General features: G+C 31.3%; 1 protein-coding gene across 2 annotated transcripts in view; it reads right to left on the bottom strand.

Moving 5' to 3' along the window:
* Positions 1-13833, bottom strand: part of LOC100163196 (alanine--glyoxylate aminotransferase 2, mitochondrial) — a 15753-nt gene extending 1920 nt beyond the window's left edge. Inside the window, exons 1-7 of one of the 2 annotated variants that reach the window (XM_001947802.4) lie at positions 13675-13833; positions 11702-11778; positions 7015-7196; positions 6797-6920; positions 5388-5777; positions 3276-3590; positions 835-1101 (exon numbers count right to left, since the gene is read on the bottom strand). In XM_001947802.4, coding sequence (XP_001947837.2) covers positions 835-1101; positions 3276-3590; positions 5388-5777; positions 6797-6920; positions 7015-7196; positions 11702-11778; positions 13675-13702 — 1383 coding nt within the window. In that variant the 5' untranslated portion in view covers positions 13703-13833. Of the gene's footprint in view, positions 1-834; positions 1102-3275; positions 3591-5387; positions 5778-6796; positions 6921-7014; positions 7197-10701; positions 11539-11701; positions 11779-13674 lie in introns of those variants that run through there. The other variant, XM_008184838.3, reaches the window with a different exon arrangement.
* Positions 13834-16501: the final 2668 nt, after the last annotated feature.

Raw genomic sequence — 16501 nt, 5'->3', positions numbered from 1 at the left:
TAAGCGAGAGGGAACTTTAAAATTAATTAGAGAAATGAGAGAGGGAGCATCCACACGTCCGTCAATCAGCTTATACAAAAATACCAAGTTAGCATCAACTCTTCTATCTGCCAGGGACAAGAGTCCAAGTTTATTCATCACTGGCCAATAATCATGTGGTGGATGTGGAATTTGTAAAATAAATGACGCCGAAGAACAAAAACGCCTCTGGACCCTCTCAATGCAAGAAGAGTCTGCTGCCGTAAAAGGGTCCCACAAATGGAAGAATATTCTAAAAGAGGCCGTACAAGGGAGCAATATAAAGCTTTGAGAGAACTAGAGAGCCTAAATTCTTTAGAAGTGCGTATGACAAAGCCGAGCATCTTTAATGCACGACAGCAAACAGCCTCAATATGGTAATGAAAATCGAGATTTGGAAATAAAAAAATACCCAAGTCTTTCTTCATAGTAACAATATTAATGCTTGACCCGTTTATCAAGTACGTGTAGTGAATAATATTTCTACTACAGGCAAAAGACATAAGTTGGCATTTACCTACATTGAAGCTTAGCCCCATAGAATTGAACCACAAAACAAGAGCATCTAGCTCTTTCTGGAGGGTAACACATTGATTAGATATTAGGATCCTCGTAACAAGCTCCACGCGTTATCATACCTAATGTTCCATCTATTTTTATAATATAAAAATAAAAATGATCTATAATAAGTTACTTTATTTCTATAAGGTTATAACTCTCAAAGAAATGAAGAAAAATGTATAACTTCTAAAATGTATTTTAGGCCGTTTTAATTAATTACAATGCTAGTATAACATAATATTAATATATACTTACATTTGATCGAACTCCGCCGACCCCAAATAAAAGTCCCATTTTTAAGCAATCGTTTTTAATACGGGAAATAGCTCTGCAATTTAGTGGATTAATTATGCCCTTGTCGCTATCGTCTTGATCGCCGTCTATCAACTCCACACCGATCATCAGTCCTTTGCCTCGTACGTCACCGATTATTTTCCACTCACGTCTCATGCCGCACAACTTTTCTAGGAAATATGTTCCCACGTCCAAACAGTTTTTCTGCAAACCTTCTTCGTCGATTACCTGGAACACCAATTAATTGCTATATTATACATATTATATTGTACTTTTACAACGCTACAACCCTACAAAAATCAATACCTAGGTATACCTACTATTGAACCTACGTATAAATGCATAGCGTAGCGTGTAGGTAACAGCATTTACTATAAAAAATTGTATATTATAAGACCTAAGTAGTTACCTGTTTAACAACAATCAATTAAGTCTAATATACGGACCGTCAGGGCCATAATTTGAATAATTTGCACCCCGGGGCAACATATTTTTCCGCCCCCCAAAAAGTTATTTCTTAAAATATAAGGTGCCTATTGTTTATAAATGTGGTTAGAATTTGAAATTTTTTTGGGGAAACCTTTGTTTTTCAATAAGTTAGAAACAATCAGTGGTGCAAACAGAATTTGTCGGTCGAACTTAGTTTTAAAGTTATTCACGAGTTTGGGAATTCCCATCCATTAGGGTTTTTTCAATAAATTTCTTTATTAACAATATAATAATATACAGTAAGTACAATAGGTAATTTCTGAAAATTCTAAACACAAAAAACTCACATTTACAAAAAAATAATACCTTTGGTATTTAAATAATAAGATTTTAAAGTTTTGAAGTTTTTTTGAATCTTATATCTTCTACAGAAAATTCGACCAACTTTTTTTATAGTACCATCATTTAGCGTGGAAAACACATTTTGAAGAAAAAAATTCACGAAAATCGATTTCCAGCTAAACTCCATTCCTTCCAATATTTCATATTTTCATTTATTAGTTATCTCTTAAATCTATAGAGGAAAACCAATGTTAAATAAACATATTATAGTTTTTATAAAAAAAAGTATACTGTACACTTAAGTAAAATAAAAATTAATACAATATGAATACATATCTTATTGCAAATAAAAGTTATTGCACATATTAATTTGAAAGAATCTAGTAACTTTGGTATCCGAGTAGTTATGGTTTATACTCATATTATAAAAATAAATTATAAGCTGAAAAAAATTTACCTATTTATTTTAGTTGCATTTTTTCTGATCTTCATTTTATTAATAATCAAGACGTAGGTTTTTACGTAAAAATAAAATAAACATTATTATTATGTTGTGTTTTACTTATTTACAACAACGCTAGCTGCGGGCTGCTATCATGCCGTTATCAGTTATCCAAGGAATTTTTATTGTTAGTATACAAATAGATTTGAGAGAATATCATCCTAAAATAAGCTTTGGAGAAATCTCCACCAAATCACAATACATAAGGAAAAGAAAATTTTACATAATTTTAAAGTTTTAACTATGTTAGCTTAATAATAAAAAAAGTTCATGAAAATGTACCGACCCCCAAGGACCGTTTAAAGTTTTTACTGAGTTCAGTATAGAGTATTTTTTAAGTTTTCATATTGTGACTGTCGTGTAAAAGAGAAGACGAAGCCTCCTGCACATACACCCACATGTTGCCGTGTTACCAATCTGTGTTTGACAATATTTTACACTAAAAACTAGTAAAAAGCATAATATGCTATATTATAGTTGTACTTTCTTCCATAAATAAAATATTCGTAGTAATGCGATAAGAATCTGAAAACACACTCCTACTAATTAGTTATAATGTTTATTTAAATCCATAATCCAATTTTTTACCTACTTCAATTTTTACATTTAAAAAAAATTGTAAGTGTTTTATATAAGAACCGAAATCTGAATAAATATTAAATGGTATGATCAATCTTAAGTTAACTATTAAGTGTGTTAATTAAATTTGTTCCAATTAATAAATTTCAAAATAATGGCAAATAGGTTGGTCGAAAAATGACCAAAATGCAACACGGGTAATAAACATCATAACGTTTTCAAAAATATTTTAGGTTTTTATAACACCACGTCTGGTTATATGGCAGTTTAATCAATACGATGAATATAAGAAAGAAATGGTTTCGTAAAAAAAAAGTTTGGTAGGTATCGAATCTCTTCAATTAGTTATCTAAATTTTGGTTTATGATAACTGTATAGGCGTACAGCTGTAAATAAACTATTGAAATATTTGGCATGAAGCACACCACACGTATGTGGCAATTATAGTCAGTGTGTGATTATGTTCCGTAATAGTTCATACTTTATTTGGTACTTGAGCGCTCTCCAGTCATAATATTGATTATTGTCATTACATAGGTGGTTAGCTAACCTTTAACACCGACACACCTACGGCACACGAAACAGGATTGCCGCCGAACGTGTTGAAATGAAAACCCGAATTCAATGACCGCGCAATCGCGGGCGTCGTCACGACAGCGGCCATAGGAAAACCGTTCCCGATGCCTTTGGCCATTGTCACAATGTCCGGTGTGACACCGTGTGATTGAAAGTTCCAAAAGTGTTCACCAGTTCTACCGAAGCCCGTCTGCACTTCGTCGGCCACGCACAGACCACCGTTGCTTCTGATCAACTCGTAGACTCTTTTTAAATAACCCCTCGGGAATTGGACGATTCCACCGACGCCCTGTGGAATAAAACATTTTAAGTCAACTGGTCAAACTACTATGATTAGGTATATCCTTTTGCATCCACCATGACTTGTAGATAAAAATATAATTATATAGGTTATAGCAAATTATAGGTATGCAGTGGAATAATTTGGTCATGTTTGTGGTGGGAGAATTGAAACATTTTCCTAACATTATAAATAAAAAAGGTATTATTCTAAAACCATAATTTGTTAACTACTTGGTTAAAAAAACAAAAATTGGAGCGAGTTCTTTTTTATAGGAACTGTGTTTGGAGTGAGTCCCTTTTTTTAATAAGGAACAATTATCTAAACGAGTTCTTATGTTAAGAAACGGGGAACGGAACGAGATCCTTTTAAAAAGGAACTTTCTCTCTACTGCACAAAATGATGTAGTAAGAAATTAAATTATTTATGTACCAATATTGTAAAGATAATATGGTAACTGGTGGCATGACTCATTTTATTTTTCTAATTCAAAATAATATATGTGTATGTTTTTTTTTCGGACCCTGGGACCCTATCTAGCGAAACCACAGCCCGCCTTTAGCTGTGGGAGTAGCAGCCGCAGTTATGTGGATTATATCGCGTCCCCAGGTTGCGGATAGGGGAAGCCCGGTTCCCCTTTCTTCGAGTTGGTCGGGTCGCTTGGGAATAACTAATACCAAGCCGTGGACAGCAATTAGTAAATGATCCGTGTTTCAGGCCGGTGGTCCCTGGCCTGGGACACGGTTGCGTCCAGGGCAACCGACACTGGGCGTGGTGCCTTCAGCTTTCCGGGGTACGGGCGTCGGTGCATTCCGTTAGAGGGCCACGCATCCCAGTGTTAATCGTCAGCTCATTTTCTCCTAGGACCTGTAGGGGAGTTCGGACAGCCATTTCTGTTGGCGTGCCCCGTGAGAGCCCCTTAAGGTTGGTAGACGAAGGCGGTCATCGTAATATGTCCTACCATCATGACGTATTATGAATGGTAGCACAGGTGACAGGTTTGCCCAAGGCATCGGATGAGCCATGTCTGGCGTCCGCCTGTCTAAGCGGCTTGCACGACCAGCAGAAATATTGGTCACCGTGGAGTCGGCTTCGTGCGGACTGTTGGATTTCGTTAGTAAAGCCGGTGACACCGTAGCCGGCGTGCAGCCGTGAACCACGTGCAACCCGGCTGGGGTTGGCCACATGGTCAGTGCATAGGCACAAATAGCGTTTGAGATTTGGGGGGGCTAATAGGGCTAATAGGGCCTTACTTTGATAATATTGAATAAGCTTAAAACAAAATGTAGGAAATGTTTGGGGGGGGCTTAGCCCCTAAATCCCCCTCTATTTTCGCCTATGGGACACACGGTCCGCCCTGTTCGGTCGGCCCGGGATTTTTGGCTGTGGTACAGTAGACGGGATACGGCCACCGTCGATGTGTCATCCATTCTGGTTGCCCAACCCGACTTGACAAATACAATGCAATAAATTACAGTTTTGGTATTATTAATACCACAGTGTGTTTCTGATTTTAATTTTAACATCAAGAAAATATAAATTATTAATGCATTTTATCTTTTCTGCTATCAAAACTTAATTTATACATACATATACGTTTATATTTTGGTCGATAAATACAAATATATACCTAATATATTTGTATTTTACTATCACTTATCAGTTATTTGTCGTCTGTGTTCAGATAGTATAAATAAATATATATTTCTGTGTTCATGTATTCATAATTGTATTTGCTTGTGGGTGGGGGTTCAAATAAAAGTTTCCGTAATAAGTTTGTAATTATATATATATTACAAATCGAACCTGAATGGACTCTGCAAAAAACCCGGCCACCTTGCCACGGGGTATCGAATACGAGAAAATATCCTCTAGCTGTTCATAGTACTTGTCGGCTGCGTGACAACGAACCCGGTCACATTCGCATGATCGCTGCGTCTGCACCGGAGAGTCCCTGCACTTCTTCCCGCCCCAGATACCTTTGAACACGTCCGGGCACATCGCGTGGTGAATGAAATTGCCAGCAGACATGTTGTTGTACTTGACAGACGCCAATGCTGTCAGCCCATGTAAATTTCCGGACACACCGTGGTAACAGTTCTGAATGGATAGCACGTCCTGGTTTCCGGTATGCAGTCGAACCAGCTGCATCGCTAGTTCGTTGGCTTCAGAACCGCTGTTTACCAGGTACACAGTCTGAAACGTTCAAGCGATATTTTATAAGGAAAGTTTTTAAATAATATTTGTATTGTGTATATATAGTGGATTGTATTAAATTTGAATTCAATGATATCATATCATTGTATACAAAAAACGATTCTGATCGGAGTCAGATCTTGTCAGCCTAGATATTTTATATTGTTATTATATTTTATTATAGCCTATAAGTTGAATTAATATTATAAATTACAACAAAATAACTAAAATCGTTATTTTTATTCGTCTCTATGGTTATATACAAAGCGTGAGAAATTAAAATCCCATTTTTAGCGGTTTTTTGTAATTTGTTGTTGGTTTTTCCCGTGGCATTAAATAACTATTGAGAAAATCAAAAATGACCTCTCTAAATCTTGATCCAGTTTTCTAAAAGACAAGATACGATATGTTGAAATCGAAGCACTCCTTCTGGTAGAAATTTTGTATACAGGATAAAAAAATAATAAACACCATTGTAAGATCCTCACTCCGCTCAGAATCTAAAATGGTATGAATCTCAGTATGACAAACAAATGTTCAATTCTGGGATTTTCTCTAAAAAACAACCCATACTGCATAAATACATCATTAATAAATAATAATTGGATTATCCCTGACTCTCTAGACTAGACAAAATACTTAGATATTACTTTTGATACAAAATTTACCTTCAAGGCGCACGTTATGTAGAATATACAAATTAAGTCCAACTTACAAAAAAAATGCCCAAAAATATACATTATACATTTTTAACTGGATCACGCCTTGAATATGCTTAAAATTAATTCTTATAATTCTATTATTCAAACTCATGGTTATGAAAGTGTTATGAAATACCTACATACTATATTATTTCCGTTTATGTCTAAAATGGTATAATTTGTCAAAAAGTGCATCGATAGATGTGTCAGTGTCAGTGTGTCACCTCATGATGAGCTTAGCGGACAGTTAAATATTTTACACCAATATTTCATTTAACAGAAGTCATATATATTATCATTTTCCCCTATCTGACCTACCTTTAGATCTCCTGGCATTTTTGATACAAGCGCTTCCACGTACTCATACATTTTCGGATGCTCGTACGCTCCGGACACGTGACCCAAAATACCTGACTGCTCGGCGATTGCTTCAGTAATTCGTCTGAAATTGAATTTTATATTTTTTTTTTATGTTTTACTTCAACGTTTAATGCTTTATTTGAACAGCTATATGCCTATATATACGCTATACTGACGGATGACAGTGACCTACGCTAACGGTCGCTATGCCTCCAAACATGTCCAAGTACCGCTTGCCTTTGTGATCGAACAACCATTGCATTTTACCTTCATGTAAAAGTAGAGGTTCTTCGTACATCTGTACTTGAGGAAACACATTGTCCAATTGCATAGACTGTGCTTTTTCGTAAGAAACGCCCTGAAAATAAAAATGTATCGTACACACGTTTATATTTAATATCCGCTTATTGTTTCATTTCCGACACTATTCTAAACGCTTGTCACTTGTATACTTAAAACCAAAAACTTCCCTCGAAAAATATTTATAGCCGTGTCTAGGATTCATTCGCAGGTATGGCCAAGAAAAAATTTCTTAAAAATAAAATATACAAAAATGTATTTAAAACTAAAAATGTGGTTAAGTGGATTTCACTCTGCTATACAGTAGACGACAAGTGGGTCACTGTATAATGGATGGTATTAAATTTGAATTCAATGATTTAATATCCATAGAGTAAAGAATATATAGAGGGGCCATACCGTATACTGTTATATGTAGTGAATTGAAGCAAGCAAATGGAATACATTTAGAGTTACCATTTTGAGAAAAATAAAATTATTTTGACATTTGGTTGGCACTACTTTAAGTTTTCATATTATAAATTAGTAGTTATCAAAATATAACAACAATAAAAACAATTTAAAATATGATAACTGTGTATTATAAGTGATTAGGTTGGGTAAGGCATACAATAGTTTGGTACAATAGTTTGATGCTGTTCAATTGGTCACTCTAAACGTTCTCCATCTAAATGCTTCACATACGATTCTTAGCGGTGACGGTTTGTCAGTGTGGATATTTTATATTAGATTTACATTGCTATTACATATTATTAATACGGTAGCCGGTAAGTTGAATATAATATTATAAAATTACAACAATGAACAAAATAACTAAAATCGTTATTCTTGGTTATTTGATAATATTATGTAATTTTGTCCAAAATTGATAATAAAATAACTATAAAAAAAAACTGCATTTTTATATACCTATTTGATATTTTTTGGTAGATTTTTTTTATGTAGATTAATCTACTTACGCGGAACATTGTTTTAAATTTTCAATCTTCAGCTATAAAAATTGAACATTTTATACGTACGTGTCCCCCATCCAAAGAAAATCTTGAAAATATTTGTATGAATTTGTATGACCATTTTTAGAATTTGTATGTGACCCCCTCCTGAGTAATAATCAAAATACCTATTTTCCCGTGTCCCCTATGTCCCCTTTACCTCTCCTATTTGGAATTTTCTACTTTTTCTTATGTGAAACAATTATATTCTAAGTTTACTAACTTTAAAATTATTCCATCACTAGCGTGAAGAGTTCTTAGAATATTACATTTAACATAAACATTTAATAACTAACTATAAATAATAACTCTAATTTATAATATTAAAAATGTAATTTTATATAAAAATCTAAAATGAATAAAAAAAAATCCAAATTGAAATAAAATGGCTAGTTGAATATACAATAAATATAGATTTTATATTCAAATTTTATTTTATCTAGATAGAAAATTCCAAATAGGAGGGGTAAGGGGGACATGGGGGACACGGAAAAATAGGTATTTCGATTTTTACTCAGGAGGGGGTCGCATACAAATTCCAAAAATCGTCATACAAATTCATACAAATATCGTTTAATTGTTTCACGTAGGAAAAATTAGAAAATTCCGATGAAGGGGGGCTGGGGACACGGGAAAATTGGTTTTTCGATTATTACTCAGGAGGGGGTCACATACAAATTTCCTAAATGGTCATACAAATTCATACGAATTGAGTTCTTGAATCTATTGCAGTATAAAATATATGAATACTTAATTATTTATATTAGGGGGGCTGGAGACACATGTCTCCAGCCCCCTTCTGTATTTCCGATATTGCTCGAATACTGGTGTCGTACAAATTCTAAGAACCGTCAAACAAATTCATACAAATTACGTACAAAATATTTGGATAGAAATTTTCAAGATTTTCTTTGGATGGGGGGTTGGGGATACGTACACGTACATTTTATACATTTTTAACTACAAAATCATTTTAAAATTATAAATTTGTTAAATGTTATCAAAAATCGAAATGCTTATAAAAAAATATAAAAAATTTTCCTATGTAGGTACTTTTACTATTTTTCAACTACTGTTGTAACAATATATCTGGAGCCATGTATTAAATTGTAACGCTTTTTTACTCAACAAATAACATTTTATTGATATATCTATAGTTACACAAATAAAAAAATTGAAAACTTAAAATGTCCATAATCAGCTCAAAAAAAATCAAAATGTTACCGTGTATAGGAAATTCTGATATACACAATCGGTGAAAAATTCATGTACCTACAGTCATTTGTTCTAGAGTTATACCAAAAACCAAAATTGATTTTGTCAAAAACCGATTTTGCGTTAAAATTCCGTGTTTTCCTTAAATTTTTTTTGTTTTTCTTGGCGTCTTTAAAAATTACTGGGAATTTTAAATGTTGACCTCTAAATGCACCAACTAGATTCACTTTCCCATCGAACAAGATACTAAAGTCAAAACATTATTTCGAATACTTTTCGTGTACACAGACACAAAAAAAAAATAAAAAACATATCATTGTAAAATCAATACACTCATCGCTCCGCTCAGAATCTAAAATAAAAATTGTTGATCCTTTATTTAGTTGATATTACATTTTAGTACGATTACAATTTTCGGTATATATTGCATATATACTCCGGCCCACGAGAGTCCATATGTCAGAACGCGTCCGTCACTGCGCATCGGCACGTTGCCGAATAGTGGGGATGGCATCATGGTTTGAGAAAACAGACGTCACGTATTACTATATGAATGCGCGGTTTACGTATGGACTCTCGTGGGCCGGAGTATAGGTTGGCTTATTAAAAACTCAGATTCGTCAAATAGTTATCGTATTTGATTCTTAGCACAGATAAGTAAAAATGTGATTCTAATTAATTACTTTTATCAGATAACCGAGATATTGCAAATTTTCTGTAATAATAATTTAATAATATAAGGGCTAGTTATAGTAGTTATCCATCTCAGATTTAAGTTAACTGGAGTTTAATTGGCCGAATTTGCCCGGTTAAATGTCTGTTATAAGGTGTAATCGAAGTTTAACGGTAGACGGTACAACTGGCCCTTAATAATATGTATAATGGAGGGCAGCTAATATTATAATACGGCCATAATGGAGGGCAGCTAATTTCGCAGGTCTGGCCATGGCCAGATTGGCCATACCCGTAAACACGCCTATATGCACTGGCCAGTGAGTGAAGTGAATACCAGAGCATATTTACGGTCAGCCGGTCTCGTTCTTATACTAGTATATGATCTAAGGTCTCGTTTAGCTTCGTTAGTTAAAAAATTAGAGAGAATCGAACTATTATGAAAGTTGACGGTAAAAAGTAAAAACATTATTTGTGTTTGTATGTGGATTTTTTATGATCATTCAGTTTTAAGTGAGTTATGAGCATTTTTAATTTACACTATATTAGTATATTATATACGCAAAACTTGCTAAAAAATTGAACTATTGTAAAAACCCCACATACAAACACAGAAAAAAAAATATTTTAAACTAACAAAGCTAATATGATCTGCTGAGCGTAAATGTGATCTGTGTTACGCACCTGTAAGACGGAGAAATCAATTAATGTCCATGTTACGTCTTCTTAAAGTTTAAACTTTGAATGTTTATTTCAAAATGCGTTATTTTATCAATTTATTTATTATATCTTGACTATTCAAGATCTCAGTTTTTATACGGAGAATCCTTTTAACCGTTTGCATTGGTTATTTAATTTAATAGTTACGATACGCATAAATGAAAAACATATTATATGGATTCTGTAATAATGTAATAATACAGCTACTGCATTCATAAATTCGTGGTCTGTGACAATTTTTGAAAATAATATATTAATTATCTCAAAAACATCGATGAGTAAACACAGTTTGAATTAATTAAAAGTTATTCACCCTAACCGTATAAAAGAACTATAGGTACGATAATTAAATAGTTATGTTTAAGAGGACGTCAAACCCGAAAGTTGCATCTCCGTTTTACACACGTATAGTAGTATAGTACCTAGGTACGATAGGGATAGACAAAACGCGTTTATGCAGTCTAAGTATAAATCACTCAATTTTGGTTCTAGAGTTAAAATACCTGTTATAAAATTAGATTGTAACAATATTTCTAAGGGAAAGTCGTTGAGTTTTTTCCATTATACCCCTATAACCGTTCATTATATCGTTTAGAAATAGCAAAAATATCAACATTTTTAAAATACCTTTAACTTTTCAAAATTTTAATTTTTTTAAAAAACTCACCTTCTTGCCCTCTAAAATATTTTCATCTTTGAATTTTGCTATAGATGTTTTTATTCTAACACCAAATTCGAGCAATTTCTACTCAGACTGCGTAAACGCGTTTTGTCTATGTCATACGTGTGTAAGACGGAGACAACACATACCTACATGTGTGACGGCCTCTTAATTTATTTATTGAGTGGGTATATAAGTATAAATTATAAGTATAAATTATACTTTTTAATGCATTTTATATGATTTCCACTATGTACGTATAATTTAAAAATAAATATAATAGGTAGGTAGTAGGTACTTTACTTTGTACGGTAAAGGTTTGAAGTCAATCGGAGGTAATTTGGGATACAGCCTTGACGTTGTATAATGTTTATTGATGCCTAAAAAACAAAAACAAATTAAATGTTTACCCATGGGTATTCAATTTTATTTTGTATATAATTTAAATCCACATATGCTATATTTCTGGTTACAAAAATATTAATTATTTAAAAGGATGACGTCATACACGCATGTGCAATCTCCGTCTTACAAACGGACAATATAGCAAATTTCAGTTCAGCCATTTAAATTTCGTATTGTAAAATAAAATATAAAATTAGAGTAAATATTAATCTATTATTACAATCAAATGTCAGAACTGAAATCAAATTCAAACAGAATATGGGTACTGGGTAGGTACCACGCGCGACGTCCTCCAAGACTTTATAGGTACTCTAATATTTATCTGTATATTTTATAAATATTATAATTTATAGTTCATAAAATATACTTCATTGTTCAATATATATGGCAATATTATAATATAGGTAGTCTTATGTATTATAAATTATAATTATATAATAAAATATAAAATATAAATGAGTATAACATAAATCAGTAAGTCAGTATACATATCATACTATATATATATATTATAATATCGAACATTTAACATTTTAACATGTAGGATATGGCTGCAAATGTATGCATGTACGTATGATAATTTAAAATTATTGTTGCCACAGTGATGTTTGAATAATTTTACATTTTTCTTTTTCAAATTAAATTTCATTTATAGAGGTTTCTATAGTCGTTATAATAAATAACAGTTTTATGGTATTAAAATTTAAAACCTATAGGTATACACTACACATATCTATTTTTTTTTTATTGTAATTCAGAAAATATTATTAGCATTTTCTAAATATTACCTGTACAATTTCAAAATATTTTTGAACTTTTGAGCTATTTATAAACATTTGGAATATTATAATATTCTTATATAGTCTTATTAAGTTTTTTCAATTTATGTTGATAAAAATGTTGTTTCTAACTAAAATTGAATACAAAGTTTTCAAAGTTACTCTTACAGTCTAAATCTCAACAGCTGTTTGAAAAATCGTAAATAAATTCACGATTATATTTTATAATCGCTTGAAATTCAAATTTTGAAAAATTGTACCTATAGGTACCTAAACGATTACCTATACGTAAGATAACAATTTTAGCTAAACGATTTTAATTATTTTGTATTGTAATTAAAAAAAATGAATCGTAGAAACTTGAAACTTTTCTCTGTTATAAGTTATTTGATTATCATTTTTTATACACACAATATTATAATGAAATTTTCGAAATATTTCGACTTATATTTTAAGTTATAATATTTTATACAATAAACCTATTTACACATTTTGAGATAGAGTTTCGGTATTGACTATAACGTATTGGTGATATTTTTGGCAAAAATTATTTCAATCTACCTAGTCATAAAAATACTTACCAAAAATAAGTATATCTAAATAGGCTAAATGTTCTAAATATTAATATAAATATAATATTGGTAGTATAAAAATCTGTACCTATAAACAAATATTAACAAATATTAACAGGTGGTCCCTTTCACTCAAAATCGTGTTTTCGTATTGATACAATGATTTATCATTGAATTAAAATTTATCACACTACACATAATTATTATATAGTCAAATACCTAATGTATACAGCAGAGAGAGTTTCCTTGGTTTATTATTATTATTATATATATATATAATCTTCCGCAGCTACCTATAGCCACCTAAGTATATGGCTAATAGAAGTAATTGAAACATTTTTATTAAAGGAGAAACATTTGATATAATTTATTTATTTGAGTTACGATAATTTCTATAATAAAAATATAAAATTAGTACAATAATTCTTACAAAGGTGAACTGTAAAAATGTTTATAAAATACTTACCTAATACTTATATAATATTATTTTTATTTTTATTATTATTGTCATAATTTTTACCTTTAAATTTATTCCGGATATTTTTCATTATGACAGTAATGTTTATCGCTTGCGGTTCAGAAGACTACAACAGAAATACAAAATTCGACTAACAAATTGAGTAACAATAAACGCGAACGACCAAAACAACAGCCGCAGTGAATCCATCATTGATATACGAATACACTTTATACATTTATAATTTATGTACTGCAGGGCCGGACTGGACAGGCGGGATACCGGCGGGTTGCATTTACATAAGCTAACAAAAATGTTATTATTAGCATTTAGCATTTATAACTTAATATGCTAATGAATAAACAATACATATTCATTTAAATGACACTAGCTTATTAGGCATTACAATTAATTCGAACAATCGTCAATGATAACATTTATTGAAGATGTTTTATTAATATGCGACAAGTACCTACCTATTATTTTTTATTAATTGTGTATCATTTAGGTACATGAATACCTAGCCACCTAGGTACCTACCTATATTTTCATATTTTATCCCCTGCAGGCAACTATTATAGCCACTATAGGACAAAAATTCAAAAAAGTAATTTTGACATTAAAATATTGTAGACTGAATCGCTGAACAGTTGAGTCCGGTGGCACTACTGCAAGTGCTTTCCCTGCAATTCAGTTATTCCCGTTAGGTACCTTAAAATTTAAACATGTATTTGAAATATATTATAATACTATTATTTATAATCAATGGTATTATGTGTATTATGTTCTATTTGTACTATTTTAATTGTTAGGTATACATTGTAATTTATTATTCACTGTTAATAAAAAGAAGGCTGAATACCTAGGAACTTTTTAACCAGCTTAATCAAGGGCTCATGCATATATAAAGTCCTAGACGTCATATTATATCATTGTCAAATATATATTATAGTATTATACACACATATTATGTACTTTAGTAGGTACTTAGTATAGTACTATAAAATCAATTTCACGTAATATAAATCGTCAAAAACTTCCTATATTTATACCATTATATGCGCATAATATGCCCTGAGCCCCAACATTTTAGGTTTAAGGTCCCCTATAGGCCCAAAATAAAAATAATATAATATGAGTTCGATCTCGTTCTATTTAAAATATAGGTTTTAAAAATATAAATGTTATTTTAGGAAATAATATAAGTACATATTATTATTATACTATAGCAGAGGCGTAGAGTGGAACGTATTTTTTAAAGACTCACAATTATGACAAATACGACCGAGAATTACAATAGTCCAATACACAAAAATCGTTTATATTTTTTATCAATTATGACTTATGAGCATTGATGGTGATGTATTGGATAGTTGTCATTAAATTATATTATAGATGATATTTCAGAGGAATGGAGATACCCAAGGAATGTAGGTACACAGTATGTAAATTGTTAGGTACCTACCTATACAATGTATTTATATTTGTTTTTAATCACGTTTAGCCTTGCATCATTTAATATACATATAAACGTATAATACTATATTTATATTTATTACTTTATGTGTATTACTTTATGAACTATGAATTAATAAAATTATGCAACATATAGGTACCTAAATATATTTTATTTATGATTAAATTTTAAAATATATAGAATACACGGCAAGTATATCCAATTTTTATTATGGACCACCCAAGGGCACCAAAATCTTCTTTACCCTTGGCCACTAATTAGTAAATTCAGCCCTGTCTACACCTAATTATTGATTACCTATTTTATGTTTGTATTGATCAGTTTTATTTGAAGTAGAATTAGGTTATAACTTATATTAGACTCATATAGTCATATCAACTTATTAAAACTTATTATACAAATATATGTATATCTGCATGAATCGTAGTGTATTTAATTTGATTTTTTTGTCCCATACTGGCATACTCCCATAGGCTATAGGGCATGGTTCAAGAAAATAAATATAGACTATTAATTGTATTCTAACCCCACTATTTTATCTATATATTATTACATGTGTCCTTAAAAGTGTTGTGTAAACTATAGTCTCAGCATCAATTATAATATATGAATGTGTTGCTGATTGCTAATCAATCAAATACACCCTCCGATGATAACTATTCATATAATGATCATATTATGTTATACAAACGAAACCCTCTGTCAGTATATTACCAAATCAAAACGGTAATACAATTTTAATCACTTCCATACGACTTCAAAAAAAAAAGTGTCTGCTATAACAAAATCATATTTTTTGACTCACACATAATACATATAAAAGGTAGGTACCCAATTATGAGTAATTAACTTTACCTACTTTCAGAGATTCTTTTAATTCTATTAATTATTTTCTTAATAATATAATATTTGTATAAAATTGTATGCTATCTATTATACTAAAATATAAATTACTATATTTTTTAAAGGTATAAAAGATATTGTATACGTAGTCACATTCCCACGACTTGTATTACCTACTTGCTAAATACGCCAATATTTCTACATATTGTGAATGGAATATTCGACCCAGATACGAATAGGGAGTTCACAAAATAATTTGCACATTTTCGTTATTTATGCGCCTTTCGTCAAAATTTGAACTTTAAATGCTTATAAAAAAAAATGTTGACGGAATTTTTAATATTTTTCAAATGTCATTGTAACAATATATTAAGAGGACGTCGCTACACCCGCATGTGTTGTCTCCGTCTTACATACGTACGTTATAGCAAATTTTCGTTCGCTAGTTTCAATAGGGTGCTGTCATTTTTGATTTTAGAGTGAATTGACCTATTATCAAACTTTTAGGTAACAACATTATCTGTGCCCTCTCGTTGGTTTTTTACGATATTTTAATTTTTAAGTGAGTTA

Source organism: Acyrthosiphon pisum, chromosome A1 (assembly GCF_005508785.2).
Source record: "Acyrthosiphon pisum isolate AL4f chromosome A1, pea_aphid_22Mar2018_4r6ur, whole genome shotgun sequence".
NCBI lineage: Eukaryota > Metazoa > Arthropoda > Insecta > Hemiptera > Aphididae > Acyrthosiphon > Acyrthosiphon pisum.
This window is presented reverse-complemented; position numbering and strand designations above follow the sequence as displayed.